The sequence below is a fragment of the Carcharodon carcharias genome, chromosome 13 (genome assembly GCF_017639515.1).
Source record: "Carcharodon carcharias isolate sCarCar2 chromosome 13, sCarCar2.pri, whole genome shotgun sequence".
In the NCBI taxonomy this organism is placed as follows: domain Eukaryota; kingdom Metazoa; phylum Chordata; class Chondrichthyes; order Lamniformes; family Lamnidae; genus Carcharodon; species Carcharodon carcharias.
The window spans coordinates 131,267,871-131,282,780 of record NC_054479.1 but is presented as its reverse complement, the minus strand read 5'-3'; the positions used below and the strand labels follow the sequence as shown (position 1 = coordinate 131,282,780).

The 14,910-nt window shown below is 47.5% G+C and overlaps 1 protein-coding gene across 3 annotated transcripts in view; it reads right to left on the bottom strand.

The window, feature by feature from the left end:
* plxna4 (plexin A4) overlaps positions 1-14,910 on the bottom strand; it is a 701,383-nt gene that overhangs the window by 194,379 nt on the left and 492,094 nt on the right. For all 3 annotated transcript variants that reach the window (XM_041202720.1, XM_041202719.1, XM_041202718.1), the window contains exons 6-7: positions 13,739-13,862; positions 9,153-9,306 (exon numbers count right to left, since the gene is read on the bottom strand). In XM_041202720.1, coding sequence (XP_041058654.1) covers positions 9,153-9,306; positions 13,739-13,862 — 278 coding nt within the window. The remainder of the gene's footprint in view (positions 1-9,152; positions 9,307-13,738; positions 13,863-14,910) is intronic.

Genomic DNA, 14,910 nt, shown 5'->3' with positions numbered 1-14,910 from the left:
TCTCCAGTTCAGTGGCAATACCACTATGCCACAACCTGCCCATATGATTCCAAGTATTTTTGCCCATCACCCCTGTGCTCTCTAAACTGCTCAAATTCTCACCTTTATTGAAAATTCCATATGGCTTGATCAGCCCCCCCTCTCTCTGTAACCTCCTCCAGCCTCACAACATACCTGTGTTCCCCTCAATTACCACCACTAAGAGCGGTCTCAGTTTAATGTCTCGTCCAAAAGACAGCACCTCTGGCAGTGCAGAACTCTGCTAGACTATCAGCCTAAATTTTTGTGCTCAAGTGTCTAGAGTGGGACTTGAACCTGGAACCTTCCGACTCACTGAGCTGCAGCTGACATTGAGTCGCCGGACTTAGTGGTACTACTGTTATTTAAGATCACTGCTGTTCAATCCAGAGCATTTACCTATTGTATGAAAAGCAATGCTTACACCTAAGCTTTCAGTCATTATTCCCTAACTGATGACTTAAGTCATTTACTTACTTTGACCTACCTTGGTACTGTGTTTTTCCTCCTGTCTTATTGATTATGTAATTACTGTCTCTTACCTCATCGACTATGTAATTATCGTCCTTTACTGCATTGATTGTGCCATTTGCTAGCTTTATACAGGAGATATGAACCGTGGAATTGGATTTCCACAGTGAATCTCATTGACTGGAATGGATGAGAGAAGGGTTAACCTCGGCCAGATTTTACTGCCAGCTGGAGTTGGAGTTGTAGGTGGTGCACTGCACCTCCTTCGCAAGACTGACAGTACGAGCGTTATCAGTGGCGATAAACACTCCTGCTCCAGCACTGTTGGAGGCAGTGAGTGCCCAACACTGGCTGCCCTCCGAGGCAAACGGCCAACAATGCCAAGATAAAGAGAAGTCACTCAGCAGCGGTAACTCTGCCATCTAGTTTGTGCCCATCATCACCATGGTTGGCCAACAGGCCTCTCCCTCGGAGTTCAGAGCAGGTCAAGGTGGGAAGTTCATCACAAATTTGGTGTCACAATCCTTCCATCTGCTCCCAAATTTTCTTCTGTTCGTGTGACCAGGGAAGGGGCCACAACCACACAAGGCCACTTCTGGCAGGAAGGGCCTCCCCAGAATTTGGCAGAGGACCATACGAGTTGCCCTCCTCGGGGTAAACGTCGCAAAGCAGGGCTCTCACGTTGGAATGTGAATCAACCCGAGGGCAGCGGGGAGGGAAGGCAGATTGGACAGTAATGCCCGGGTGGGGGGGGGGGGGCGGTTCAGCTCACACGGTTCACGGCCTCGGACCATTTCCCCGCTATTAAAATGAATTAGCGAAAAATCAGGAGGCTTGTGCACCAGGCGGGCCCAGCTCCTCACCAAGCTGGCCAAAAGTGCCCTCCCAGTGGGTGAGGCTCCGCACCCAGAGTGCTGGCACGTAACCCGTCTCCCATCATTTCTACTGAGCCCCAGCTACCTCCCCGGCAGCAGAAAGAGAGATAAATCAATCCACACGAATCATGACTGACAATTAATCTATCTAAATTTTACATAATATATTTCCTGTTAGCACTGCTCATTGTTAACCATCTGCTCTTGATTGTTTTGACAGCCTTGTTAAGTACTTCATTTTAATGGTCGACTGAACAACACCCAGTGCGAGGTCTCTTGATGTCAGCACGGCGAGGGAGATTATTCCTTCAGATTGACTGTAACTGTGCATCAGGCCCTATGCAGAACACCAGGTTTGAAAAGCGGGGAGGATGAGCGTATTTGGGAATGGGCTGCTTTCAGGCCACAGCTGTCAGCCACGCGGCAGGGACAGCTATGGGGAGCTGCTGTCCATCGTCTGTATCTAAAAATGATCTCCACCCCTGAACACATTCAGCCCCATGAGCGAGTTCGGTATATCGCTCGCGCCTCTAAGTCCGAAAGACGGTTGCACTTGTTTCCGAAGTGGAATTATGCAGGTATGCAGGCATTGAAGAGGCGCTATCATTTATTTGGAGGAAGGAAAATGACTATTACAACTCTTCAGTGCCACACACAAAGCCATGACCCATTTGCTACTGCTTTTACATCCAAAAATATCTTAAAGCAATTTTTGCCAAGCGTGGTTCAACAGAGGGAGCTCCTTTAAGTGTCCGGTGTAATTAATATTACATCAGATTTTTTCCTCGCCTTTTCCACCAAACACGAAGAGTGCCAACATTGCCTACGATGGGGATAGTCCATGACAAACAATAATAACACATTTCTACTGTGCTCTCTTGGACAATTATAGTTTGAACCACTTTAACGGGAGACTTCCAACAGACCCTGGATATTTCTGTTTCTTCTGGGCCACGGAGTTTTCAGTGAACACAGAGTGTTGCAGAAACAGACACTAACACTACAGTCATAACACAGCTCAAACACCGAGACTAACTGTAGAAATAAATTCCTTAAAATTTGAATGAGGAATGCCAGATTTTTGTTAGACAAGGGTATTGAAGGATCAAAACCAAGTCTGGGCGATGGAGTTAAGATGCGGTTCAGGCATGATTTACTTGAATGATAGAACAGGCTCAAGGGAATGAATGACCTGCTCCTGTTCCTATGTTCTTAGGAGGAAACATTACAACTGAACCTGATCCTCAACCAACACCTGCACTGACAGCACAGAAGATTGATTTTCTTCCCTCCTGTGGTTCAGTGACCCATTGCCAACTCAGTGCATGCCAGGGAAAGGTCATTCCACATGCCTAGGCTGGGTGGGATATATTTAGCCCTGAATTGCACAGAGTAATGCATGACTTCCATTCATTGTTTCCCAAGGCCTTGAAATTGTGAACTTGTCAATTCAAAGTATTCCCTCCCTCTTCCAACACTTCCAACACAAGCTCGGTGTCAATCTACTCCATCCTGCATTCACTTCTCATTCTGTCATCTTCTTCAAAGTCCTGATGGATCTTTGGTCCACGCTTGTGTTTCTCACGTGTCAGTAGTGACAGATCAACTCGCTAAGTGACCTTAATCACTCTCATCTCTCCGTCAGAAGCCCCGTGCTGGGGATTTGCATCTAGGCTGGCGTCACATTGCAACATAGAGGGAGGGATGCACAAAGCTGCCATCCTTTAAAATGAGATGCCCCATCTGCATCTTGAAGGTATCATGACACAGAAAGGAAAGCAAAGAGTTCTCCCAGTGCCCTGGCCAACATTAACCCTTCACCACAAATCAGATGTAAATTAGCCAGGGTTTGCAGATTGCTGTGTGAAAAACGGCTGCTGTATTTGTCTTAACAGTCGCTGTGTTTCATAATTATTGTGTGAGAGAAGTGGTTTGGATGTTATAAGGATCTCTATAAATTCTAACATTTACTTGACTGCTATGAAAAGGAACTGTTTAGTTTATTAAGACGTCTGAATGACAAAGCCCAAAGGTTTCTCAAAGTTCCTTACAGCTGCTTCTACAACAGCGAGGAGATAATGACCAGACAATCAGTTTTAGTGATGCTACTCATGGATAAACAATGGGGAGAATTCCTCTTGCCCTCAAACAATGCCACGGAAACTTTTGCAGCCACACAAGGGGGCAGATGGCTCGATATCACACCTGAAAGTCTGCATCTCTGATCATGTAGCACTCCCTCAGTAGAGCAGTCAAGTGGAGGCTTAGATTTTCTGCTGATGTGGGACTTGAACCCACAACCTTCTGACTCAGAGGTGAAAGCACTGACACTGATTTATGGCTGATACCTAGGAATTTTTCCTTTTATTTGTTGATGGGATGTGGGCTTTGCTGGCTGGGCCAGCATTTTTTACCCATCCCTAGTTGCCCTTGAGAAGGTGGTGGTGAGCTGCCTTCTTGAACCGCTGCAGCACATGTGGTGCAGGTACAGCCCACGGTGCTGTTAGGAAGGGAGTTCCAGGATTTTGACCCAGCGACAGTGAAGGAACGGTGATATATTTCCAAGTCAGGACGGTGAGTGGCTTGGGGGGGTACTTGCAGGTGGTGGTGTTCCCATGCGTCTGCTGCTCTTGTCCTTCTAGGTGGTAAAGGTCACGGGTTTAGAAGGGAATAGTGGGAAGGAACAGGAATGATCCAAGGAAATTCTCCACTTGGACTGAACAATATTTCGCTGCTGATCATTGATTTTTCAGTGAAAAGCTAGACAGCAAATTTTTTGTTAATTTAATCATAAATTTGTTGAAAATGCATTGTTTAATGGACACTAAGACATTTCCCCATTTAGTGTGCCTAACCACTAATACACATTTTTTCTATTTAATTACTTGAATATTTATTTGCGCCTCTCTACGTTTTTAATTTAACTCTGACCTGTATTCAGTGCACATCCGCTAGTTTGAGAGTCAAACCAGTCACTTAATTTAAAATGTAATTAAAATATTGACAGATAGGGAGGCCTGAAAATTAATATTATTCTTCCCATTAATGGAGGTGAAGTGGTAAACGACATTGAGAAACCACATCAATTCGAATTAATCTGACTTTAGCAACTCCAATTGTGACAAGAGAGCAGGAGAGCTCGGGCAGAGTTTGTGTTTAGTGGCGTTGGTTTATTCAGTGCAATTTTCCCAAAATCGGTCTAAGCGGGTAAAACAATCGGTGAATTCTATGCACAAGTTGTGCTCAAGGTCAATCGAGTTCCCGCGACCTTTCAAGCTATTTAAAAAAAAACACAGCGTCAAAAGCTGGCCACGCCCCCTCCCCCCAGGTTGTATTAGTCACTGTAGTGTATTTATGGACCTTCGAAGAGGCTCTGAGCATTAAATTGGTTCTTTTGGACATCAGGTCACGAATGGGCACAACCCAAAAGCTTTCGAATGTTACAGATTTTTAATTTTGCTGAGAAATACACAGCCATAAGCCAAAATAAGTGGCAAGTGGCTCCAAAAGGCTTTTACAAACTCATTTAAAAACCAGTTACTCACAGGTGGTGGACTGGCTGCGTAGTAAAAAGTTATTTTTCTCGATAACCCATTTTCAGTTGTATTAATCAAACCGCACCAGTTACCACGCTTAAATACATCAGGGAATAATTTTTAAAGCATTCAGCAATATGCAAATAAGTTTGAGCCAAGGTCTTAAAAGAGAGAAAAATTTCTCAGGGCTGACGCAATTTTCACCCAAATCCTGACTGCGCCCAAAGCGAAAACTCTACCGGGCGGGTGCCCACAGCTACAGATCTCCCTTAGTGCTCCTTCAGGGTCACCTCGATGTTTAGGTACTAACCAGTTTCTGTCTCTTAAGCCCCTCTTTTAACAGCTAGATGGTACCTGGTTATAAAGCAGCTGACCTCAATCACTGGAGCAGTTTAATGGCTCTTACGTTCCAACTGCAGCACAATACTTGTCTCTGTCCTTTGGGCATCTATTACACAAAGTGACACTTCTGACAGGGATACGAGGGTCATTACAGGGGAACTCTTTTCTTTAGTGGTAGAATCCAGAACAAATGGGGCATCAGCTTAAAATTAGAGCCAAGCCTTTCAGGAGTAAGATCAGGAAGAGCATTTTCATCCACAACGGGTGGCAGAAATCTAGAACTCACTCCCGCAAAAGGTTGTGAGTCGAATACAGTTTTCAGGCCAGATATTGATAAGATGTGCCTTGATACCATTACTCAAAGGCAGGGGAGGCACGGCGGAGGGATTCAGGAAGTGGGGAGGCACGGCGGAGGGATTCAGGGAGCGGGGAGGCACGGCGGAGGGATTCAGGAAGTGAGGAGGCACGGTGGAGGGATTCAGAGAGTGAGGAGGCACGGTGGAGGGATTCAGGGAGTGGGGAGGCACTGCGGAGGGATTCAGAGAGTGAGGAGGCACGGCGGAGGGATTCAGGGAGTGGGGAGGCACTGCGGAGGGATTCAGGGAGTGATGAGGCACGGCGGAGGGATTCAGGCAGTGAGGACGCACGGCGGAGGGATTCAGGGAGTGAGGAGGCACGGCGGAGGGATTCAGGGAGTGAGGAGGCACGGCGGAGGGACTCAGGGAGTGAGGAGGCACGGCGGAGGGATTCAGGGAGTGAGGAGGCACTGCGGAGGGATTCAGGGAGTGGGGAGGCATGGTGGAGGGGTTCAGAGAGTGAGGAGGCACAGTGGAGGGAGTCAGGGAGTGAGGAGGCATGGTGGAGGAGTCAGGGAGTGAGGAGGCATGGTGGAGGAGTCAGGGAGTGAGGAGGCACAGCAGAGGGAGTCAGGGAGTGAGGAGGCACTGCGGAGGGATTCAGAGAGCGGGGAGGCACGGCGGAGGGATTCAGGGAGTGAGGAGGCACTGTGGAGGGATTCAGGGAGTGAGGAGGCATGGTCGAGGGATTCAGGGAGCGAGGAGGCACGGCGGAGGGATTCAGGGAGTGAGGAGGCATGATGGAGGGATTCAGGGAGTGAGGAGGCATGATGGAGGGATTCAGGGAGTGGGGAGGCACGGCGGAGGGATTCAGGGAGTGGGGAGGCACGGTGGAGGGATTCAGGGAGTGAGGAGGCACGGCGGAGGGATTCAGGGAGTGGGGAGGCACGGTGGAGGGATTCAGGGAGTGAGGAGGCACGGTGGAGGGATTCAGGGAGTGAGAAGGCACGGTTGAGGGATTCAGGGAGTGAGGAGGCACGGTGGAGGGATTCAGTGAGTGAGGAGGCACGGTGGAGGGATTCAGGGAGTGAGGTGGCACGGTGGAGGGATTCAGGGAGTGAGGTGGCACGGTGGAGGGATTCAGGGAGTGAGGAGGCCCGGTGGAGGGATTCAGGGAGTGAGGTGGCATCATGGAGGGAGTCAGGAATGGATATGGGAGGCCACAAGCATGGCAACAGAAAGAGTAGGCAACCAAAGATTGTACAGAATTTGCAAGGGTGAGGCAAAAAATAGAATTGCGAAAACAAATAAATCCAGCCAGCTTAGGGAGGTAGAAATTTCCCTGAACTGATCAGCAGCTTAAAAAGACAGGCCTGAGGCACAGTCATATGTCCGTTGGATGGGTTAATAGTCAGTCTTTCATGTGACAGGGTCAGGGTATGAGTCTGAATAATTCAGGCACGGCCCCTCGTTCAGACCTTACTGTCCTTGAAGCTGGACGGGCACAAAGGGATTCCAACAGAGACCCACAAAACAAAAATAATCTTAACTATTGCAAAGTTGGCATTTTATTGATCAGTGCAGTACTCAGTCACATCAGTGTACACTTGAACTGTCAAACATAGTTTCAGCAGCAATTGATTTTTCTATTAGGTTTAATGCAGGCTACTCCTCCAAACATCTCTTCCGTCTGATGAGACGGCATCTCCAGGTACCAGTTTTCTCCCCATTTATTTTAATGGGTGCAATTTGTTTTAAGTGCAATTTGCTTGTAAAAATTTCAGTTTGCAGCTGTACTCTCAACAAACCGTTCAACTGGTAATCACTCCTCAGTGAAAATCAAGAGGCTTCGAGCTCGAGGGCTGCGATATTATGACAGTAACAATTGGAGTCCAGTCAGAAACACAGTGCAGCACATAGCACTGAGAAACTCAGGTGAAAGGTCATAGTCTACGTGGTAACATGTCTCCTATAAGGGCCAAGTGAATGAAAAAGGACATGTAATCCCAGGAGTGAAAGGCTTAACATATGAGGAACGTTTGAGGATGCTAGGTCTATACTCGATAGAGTTTAGAAGGATGAGGGAGGATCTGATTGAAACTTACAGAATACTGAAAAGCCTAGATAGAGTGGACGTGGGGAAGATGTTTCCATTAGTAGGAGAGACTAGGACCCGAGGGCACAGCCTCAGAGTAAAAGGAAGACCTTTTAGAACAGAGATGAGGACAGAGAAACTTCTTTAGCCAGAGAGTGGTGAATCTACGGAATTCATTGCCACAGAAGGCTGTGGAGGCCAGGTCATTGAGTGTATTTAAGACCGAGATAGATAGGTTCTTGATTGGTAAGGGGATCAAAGGTTATGGGGAGAAGGTGGGAGAATGGGGTTGGGAAACTTATCAGCCATGATTGAATGGCAGAGCAGACTCGATGGGCCGAATGGCCTAATTTATGTTCCTGTGACTTATGGTCTCATGGTCTCATGGTAATTTACTTGGTAGAAAGTGGAGAGTTTGTAAAAGTAAAACTGAAATTTTTTTTTTTACTTCCTTTCAGAGACCATGGCTTCAGCACAGAATGTCAGGGAATTCCTCGTAGTACATTATGATGTTATGGGTACAGCTATGGGGATCTGTGACTTCTGGAGGACCCAAAGCTCTATCTGGTGGTAGAAGCGTGCAGCTGCAGGTATGGCTGTGCGTCACAGGATAGCACCTTCCAAAGGCGTAATTCTCCGCGTAATATTACATCACTGTCCGACTGACCACTGCACAGCGCACAGAGAGTCAAAACCCAGTGAACTCAGCGGTAGGAATCGAGGGATACTTGGCACACACACATAATTCAGACCATCGTAAATTCAATCACTTGGCCCCTGCTTCTACCTTCCCATTAAAAATTTGCATGGCCACATTTAGAATGGTCATTTCCTACGTAAACTTGTCACGTTGCAATTACACTCTCTCACCACCCATGGCGCAGCAAACCTTCTGCTGGAAGGGACTGTAATTCCAGGTTACGTTTATTCAGCTTCCAATATCAGCGTGGTCATAGGAATTTAAAAGGGAAAATGTCCACCGCTCCAGGATAGACGCTCAAGCCACAGTTAAGGAACGGTAGAAAATTTGCAGGGCTTCTACCAGGCAGAACTTCATATCCTCCAGAAGCTGCAGATTCTCACAGCTAAACCCTCAGCATCACTGATGCACTTTGAGAAATTTGTTTTATCCTGATATTCCAAGGTGACACCAGATCAATGGGGAACTAATGAAATAAAAGAAACCAATAACATTTAGTTTTACTTGAAAGCTCGGAACAGCGAAATTTCACCGAACTGGTCAGTGCACTAATCAAGGAGATGGCACAGGCACGATGGGCTCTTTCTGTGCTGGAAGGTTCTACGAGAAACCGGGTCCAGTTTCAGGAGCTGAACAGTGAGCACGAGTCACGTTAAATTTGAAAGGTTTCGGTTGCAGCTGGGTCCACAGCTTTGTCTCTGCAAACAGTCTTCACTTGCAGTAACTCGCTCGCCACGAGAGATTTTGTCCCAACTCCCAGTTCCCTCCCCCTCCGGTGTCTGAACGAACACACTGCGCCCTTGAGGCTCTGCCTCTTACCTTTGTCTGTCAGGATTCGAGGCACCTCCTTCTCCGCTGGTGAAATGCACTGGATCACGTTCCCTATCACCAGCCCATCCACCTCTGCAAAGTCTTCAAATGTACAGTTGACACCTGCGGAGAGCTCGGGTACATTGTGAGCTTCCAGCACCAGCTGGGAAAGGATGTGAGAATAAAAAAAAAGACAAATGTCACAAAGTAATTCCAGCAGGTTTCGGTCGGAATAGACACCAACATGCAATGTAGACAAATCCCTCACAGTTTCCAGCCGTGTCACATTTTTATTTCTCCCCAATCAGCCCACCCCACATCCTAACCTTCACTTCCAGGATAATACAATTTGACCTGATAAGGCTCGGCCATTGAGGGTGAACATGAGGAGAAGCTCAAAGGGTTGTGAATTTACTTTTTATTCGTTCTTGGGATGTGAGCAAGCATTTACTGCCCATCCCTGACTGACCTTGAGAAGGTGGCGGTGAGCTGCCTTCTTGAACCGCTGCAGTCCATGTGGTGAAGGTGCGCCCACGCCACTTATTTCTGTAGCGGTTTAATACAATTGAGTAGCTTGCTAGGCCACTTCAGAGGGCAGGAAGAGTCTGGAGTGACATGTAGACCAGACCGGGTAAGGATGGCAGATTTCCTGCCCCAGCATTTTATTTTTAGATTAAAAAATGAATAAATTCCCACACCTGCCATGGTGGGATTTGAACTCATGTCTCCAGAGCATTAGGCCAAGTCTCTGGATTAACTGTCTAGTAACATTACCACTATGCTACCTTTCCCTTTGGCACAGCAAGGTCCCAGAAACAGAAATGAAAAAAATGAGCATGCAACATGTTTACAGTGTTGACTGAGGGCTAGATTTTGCCCTGTACACTGAGGGGAGCTCCACGGCTCTTCTTCAAATCGTGCCATGGGATCTTTTACTCCAAGCCCCTGGAGTGGGACTGAGCCAGAGATGAGAGTGTTACACTCCCTGCACTGAGCCAAGGTCTGCAGGGGGCGCAGTAAAAGTGGAAAGATACACGAACATGAATTAAACATGTCGACACTGCAGTGTGGAAGTGGGAACAGTGAGAATTTGAATTGGGAACAGAAGCAAATGTTTCCTCGTTCCAGTTACGGCCGGCAGCAGGATACTGGGTAACCATAGAAACACCTCAGTTCAGAGGTTTAAAGTGATGGCCTTGATCATGGAGAAAGCTCTGGCACACAAACAGTTTTTGGCAGAGACATGACAATCCTGGTCACCGTGGACACCCTATTCCTCCCTTTGATATAGATGATTGAAATCTCACTTTTAACTCTTTCCTTTTTTTTTGAAAAGCTCATCAAGTGAGGAGTGTTGGTGCTGAGGAAGACAACACTTCCCATTCCGGCACCTTCCCAGACCAGCGGCAGTACAGCCAGATGCAGCACAGATCTCCCTCTGCTTTGTTCAGTTATGACCCTCAGCTCCAACCTCAGAAGAATAACCCCTACTCTGTAATAGGTCTGGGTTTTTTTCCCCAATTTCCCACACCTCGCATGCTGCAGCCTCTGAATAAGATGATCAATTACTGGCAATCGGGGATAGTGTTGTTGTTGTTCCTACAGCACAAGCAACTTGCATTTATGTCAAACAGAAACAGTAAACACTGGAAAAACTCAGCAGGTCTAACAGCATCTGCAAAGAGAAAAACAGAATGAACATTTCGCGTCCGTGTGACTCTCCTTCAGAGCTCTGAAACAGACTCAAAATGTTAACTCTGTTTTTTGTCTCTTCACGGATGCTGTTAGGCCCGCTGAGTTTTTCCAGCATTTTCTATTTTTGTTTCAGGTTTCCAGCACCTGCAATATTTTGCTTTTAACTTGCATTTATATAGTGTCTTTAACGTAGTTAAGGTGCTTCCAAGGGGCGTTAGCAAATAAAATTGGCCAATAAGCCACTATTGGGGATATCAGGACAGGTTACAAACAGCTTGGTCATAGAGTGTCTTTAAAAGGAGGGGCGAGAGGCAGAGAGGCTTAAGGAGGGAGTTTCAGAGTTTAGGGTCAAGGCAGCTGAAGGCTGCCAAAATCCACCAAAAAAATTAGATTGAGATAGCCCAGACTCACATCATGTAAAGACCCTTACAGTCAACAGACAGAGACTTACATCTCATCAATCTGGGCTGATAATCCAGGTCCCAGGCATGAAAGACCAGTGTTCTTAACCCACTCTGACACCTAATTCCTCATCTTCTTCGAAAAGCTAAACCTCTTAAGGCAGGAATGGTCAAGGGTACAAGTAAGGATATTGTGCTGTTGATCAAGTCGACCCTCATCTCAACTACGATGCCGAGCCTCTTGCCAAATAGCAGTAGTCATTTAATGACAGGGAAGGTGGACGTATCTTATGTGAACGGCAGCGATTTTACAACTTGTTCCTCCAGAAGCTTTCAAGGGTTTTATTCCGGAACATTCTCGCTATCACAGCACATTCACGGAGGCGCTCTTTTCTCAGATTATCTGGCCCTGGAGCAGCACAAACAAAGCCCCTTCCCATCTTTGGACTGATTTTATGCATTCCATCACGTTACACATTAAGGGTAAAAGACTTAGGCACGCACCAAACTGCAGGCTAATTTTCTCGAGAGGCACACTCAGGTACAAAGCTATTTTTTTCTTCTCTCTTCCTGACCTCCCTACATACCCCTGCGTGTTCTGACAGTTTTTAAAAAAAAAATCAGAAAGTGCGGCTTGAATTCAAGGCCACAAAATAATAACCTGTCGCTTACAATTTCCACCACAAATTGAAGCTTCTTTTTTTTTTTCTTAGGCCCCAAATTACATTTCAGAGCAAGTGATGTTGGCAGGTTGAGCTGAAAAATAATTTGCTGTTGGAATACAAAACCTGTCATTTTTTATCAGCAAATGGAAGTTGGCAAGGTGTAATTTCATAACCTATGTTTTAAAATAATACACTTTCTCTTTTGCTATTTCCTGCTGAAATTACACATAGCTCGATATTAGGTCCGGTGAATTTCATGGGCTGCACGATGGGCCCTCTCGCTTTCTGTCTTGTTCTGTAATATCCGCATCCCAACCTCAGTACCCCCCACACCCACCCACCACCCCCCACCCCTCCACCGGCCCCCCACCCCCACACCCCAACCCCCAACCAACCACCTCCCCACCCGCACACCCCCCACCACCGCCCCCCCCCCCCCTCCCACCTCCCCCCACCTCCCCCCACAAGGCTCCGGAGTTTCAAACAGAGAGGATGCCGCATGCCTGTAATAAATCTCGCCTAATTCAGTCTGAAGGGCAGCATCGGAAATAATGAGAGAGCAGGATTTCTCTCAAATGGGCAAATGGGATAACAGCAAAGGAATGGAGCCGCCAAACGCCGAGTGTCAAATGTTACCACACAGCTATTTAAACATATGCAGCGTTACAGCTGAAACACGGGGATAATTGGTTTGCTTTCAACAAGGGTAATTTGACATGCTGCAGCAGAGACAAGTTCAAACCGGGCCAGGGCTGTGCTGGGTTCTTGTAAAGGTGGTTATCAACTGACAGGGATAAGATTACTTGTGACTGGACTAGGTGCCGCAGTGGGTTAGTCAGCAGCCCTGATAAACTGGCAGGGGGACCAGTTCATCAGGAGATGGTGCAGCTGGAGGAGAAGGAGGAGGAGGAGGAGGTGGTGGGGTGGAGGGACAAAGGGGGTGGAGGGCCAAAGGGGGTGGGGGAGGTGGAGGGAAAGGGGAAGGTAGAGAGAAGGGGAAGGTGGAAAGAAGGGGAAGGTGGAGAGAAGGGGGAGGTGGAGAGAAGGGGGAGAAGCAGAGGAGGGAAGAGGGACGGAGGCGGAGAGGGAGGGAGAAGGAGAGGGAGGGAAGGGGAGGAGATAGAGTAGGAGGGGAGGGAGGAGGTGGGGAGGAGGGAGGGAGGAGGAGGAGGAAAGAGGAGGAGGGGGTGGAGGGGAGGGTAGGAGAGGATAGAAAGGTGTGAGGGAAGGGGAACAGGGGGAGCAAGGAGAGGTGGGGAAAGACAGTGAGTAGGAGAAGGGGTAGGGAAGGAGGGGAAGGAGGAGGCAGGGAAAAGGGGAGGAGGGGAGGGGAAGGAAGGTGAGTGGGAGGAAGGCTAGGGAGGAGGAGGGGGGAGGTCAACATTTATCCCTTAACCAACACCTAAACAGATTATCGGGTCACTATCACATTGCTGTTTTGGAAGCTTGCTGTGCGCAAATTTGCTGCCATATTCCCCACATTACCACAGTGAGTTAGACTTCACAGGAGGTCATCAAGCACTTTGGGACATGCTGAAGTTTTGAATGCTGACATTTAAACTGAAAGTCTTTCTTTGTATTTGTGTTTCCTCCTGCCAGGCAGCATCCTACTGAATCTGCCTTGGAACCACTCGAAAACTTCAACGTCACTCCTGTTCTTAAAATAGCAAAGACCATCCCCACACACCCACACCACCCCCTCCCCCCAACAAACCCATCAATCTCAGCATACTTTTAAGAAACATTTTTTCAAGGAATGCAACGAAGGCAGAATGTTAAAGAAAGGAACACGTTGCTATTCCCTCATGACTGGCAGAGGGAGCGGGGAACTCACCGGGACGCGATACTGTGACACAGAGATGTTGCTCGGGTTCACAGTGAGGCTGACGCACTGCTTGATGTCGGACGCAAACCTTCGGTGCTCAGTGGAACGCTTGCATTTATCTTTCCTCGTGCACCTGAAAGAGAAAGAGGCCCAGGTGTGACAAAGGGGATTGAGTCGGGGAAGCGAGCAGATCCTGGGCCTGAGCCCACATCGATCCTGAGGTGGGGGTCCACGGCCAGCCTCAAGCGCCCGTGTTATGCAGAGAGGAGAACATTTAAGGTAGAGTTCCAAACCTGATAAAGTGACACCCATCCCCAAAACCAAAACCCCTTTCCTTGAGAGCCAACCTGTGAAAAATGGTTCACTGGACTTGTTTGCATGAAGAAAGGGAGTTCTTGCCTTACAGTACACTTCTATCAAATACCTCAATAACAACAGCAATACACATTTATATCACATCTTTAACATAGGAAAACACCCCATGGTCTCACAGGACTGTTATCGAAGTCAATTTTTGACGCCACCACACGCAGCAGGTATTAAAAACAGGTATCCAAAAGCTTGGTCAGAGGTAGGTTTTAAGAAGCGGCTTAAAGAAGGAAAGAGAGGAAGAGAGGGGTAGAGGTTTAGGCAGCTGCAAGCAGGTCCACCAACACAGTGCAGCGATTAAAACAGGGAATATGCAGGGGGTCAGAATCGGAGATGTGCAGACAGTTGGAGGTTTGTATATCTGGAGGAGGCTGAGAGATTTGAAAAAGGAGAACTTTGGGGGTGCTGTCAGATTCTGCGGGTGACTTGCCTGCACACCTGCACCACCCATGCCCCCACTCCATAGGAGCATGTGTATCGTTGAGATATAAATTTTGGGGAGTTGTAGAGTAAAGGGTTAACATCAGAAGCACCTGATACTGTGAAACTGTTGATGTAAGTATGATGTAATGTCTCATGACTAAGTAACTGAGATCTGGTGGGAAGCTCATGTCGAGTGGTAAGATGTACATCGATCTGAAAATAAAACAAGAATGGTTTTTATGAATAACAGTCTATGGTAGCATTCTCAGGGTATGAGGCAAACCCTAAAGAAACCCCATCTAGACCCCATACCTAAGGATAAACATCACTTCCACTCCCCCTCTACTCCCCACCCCGCACCACAACCTCACTGCAATTTTACTTGGTCA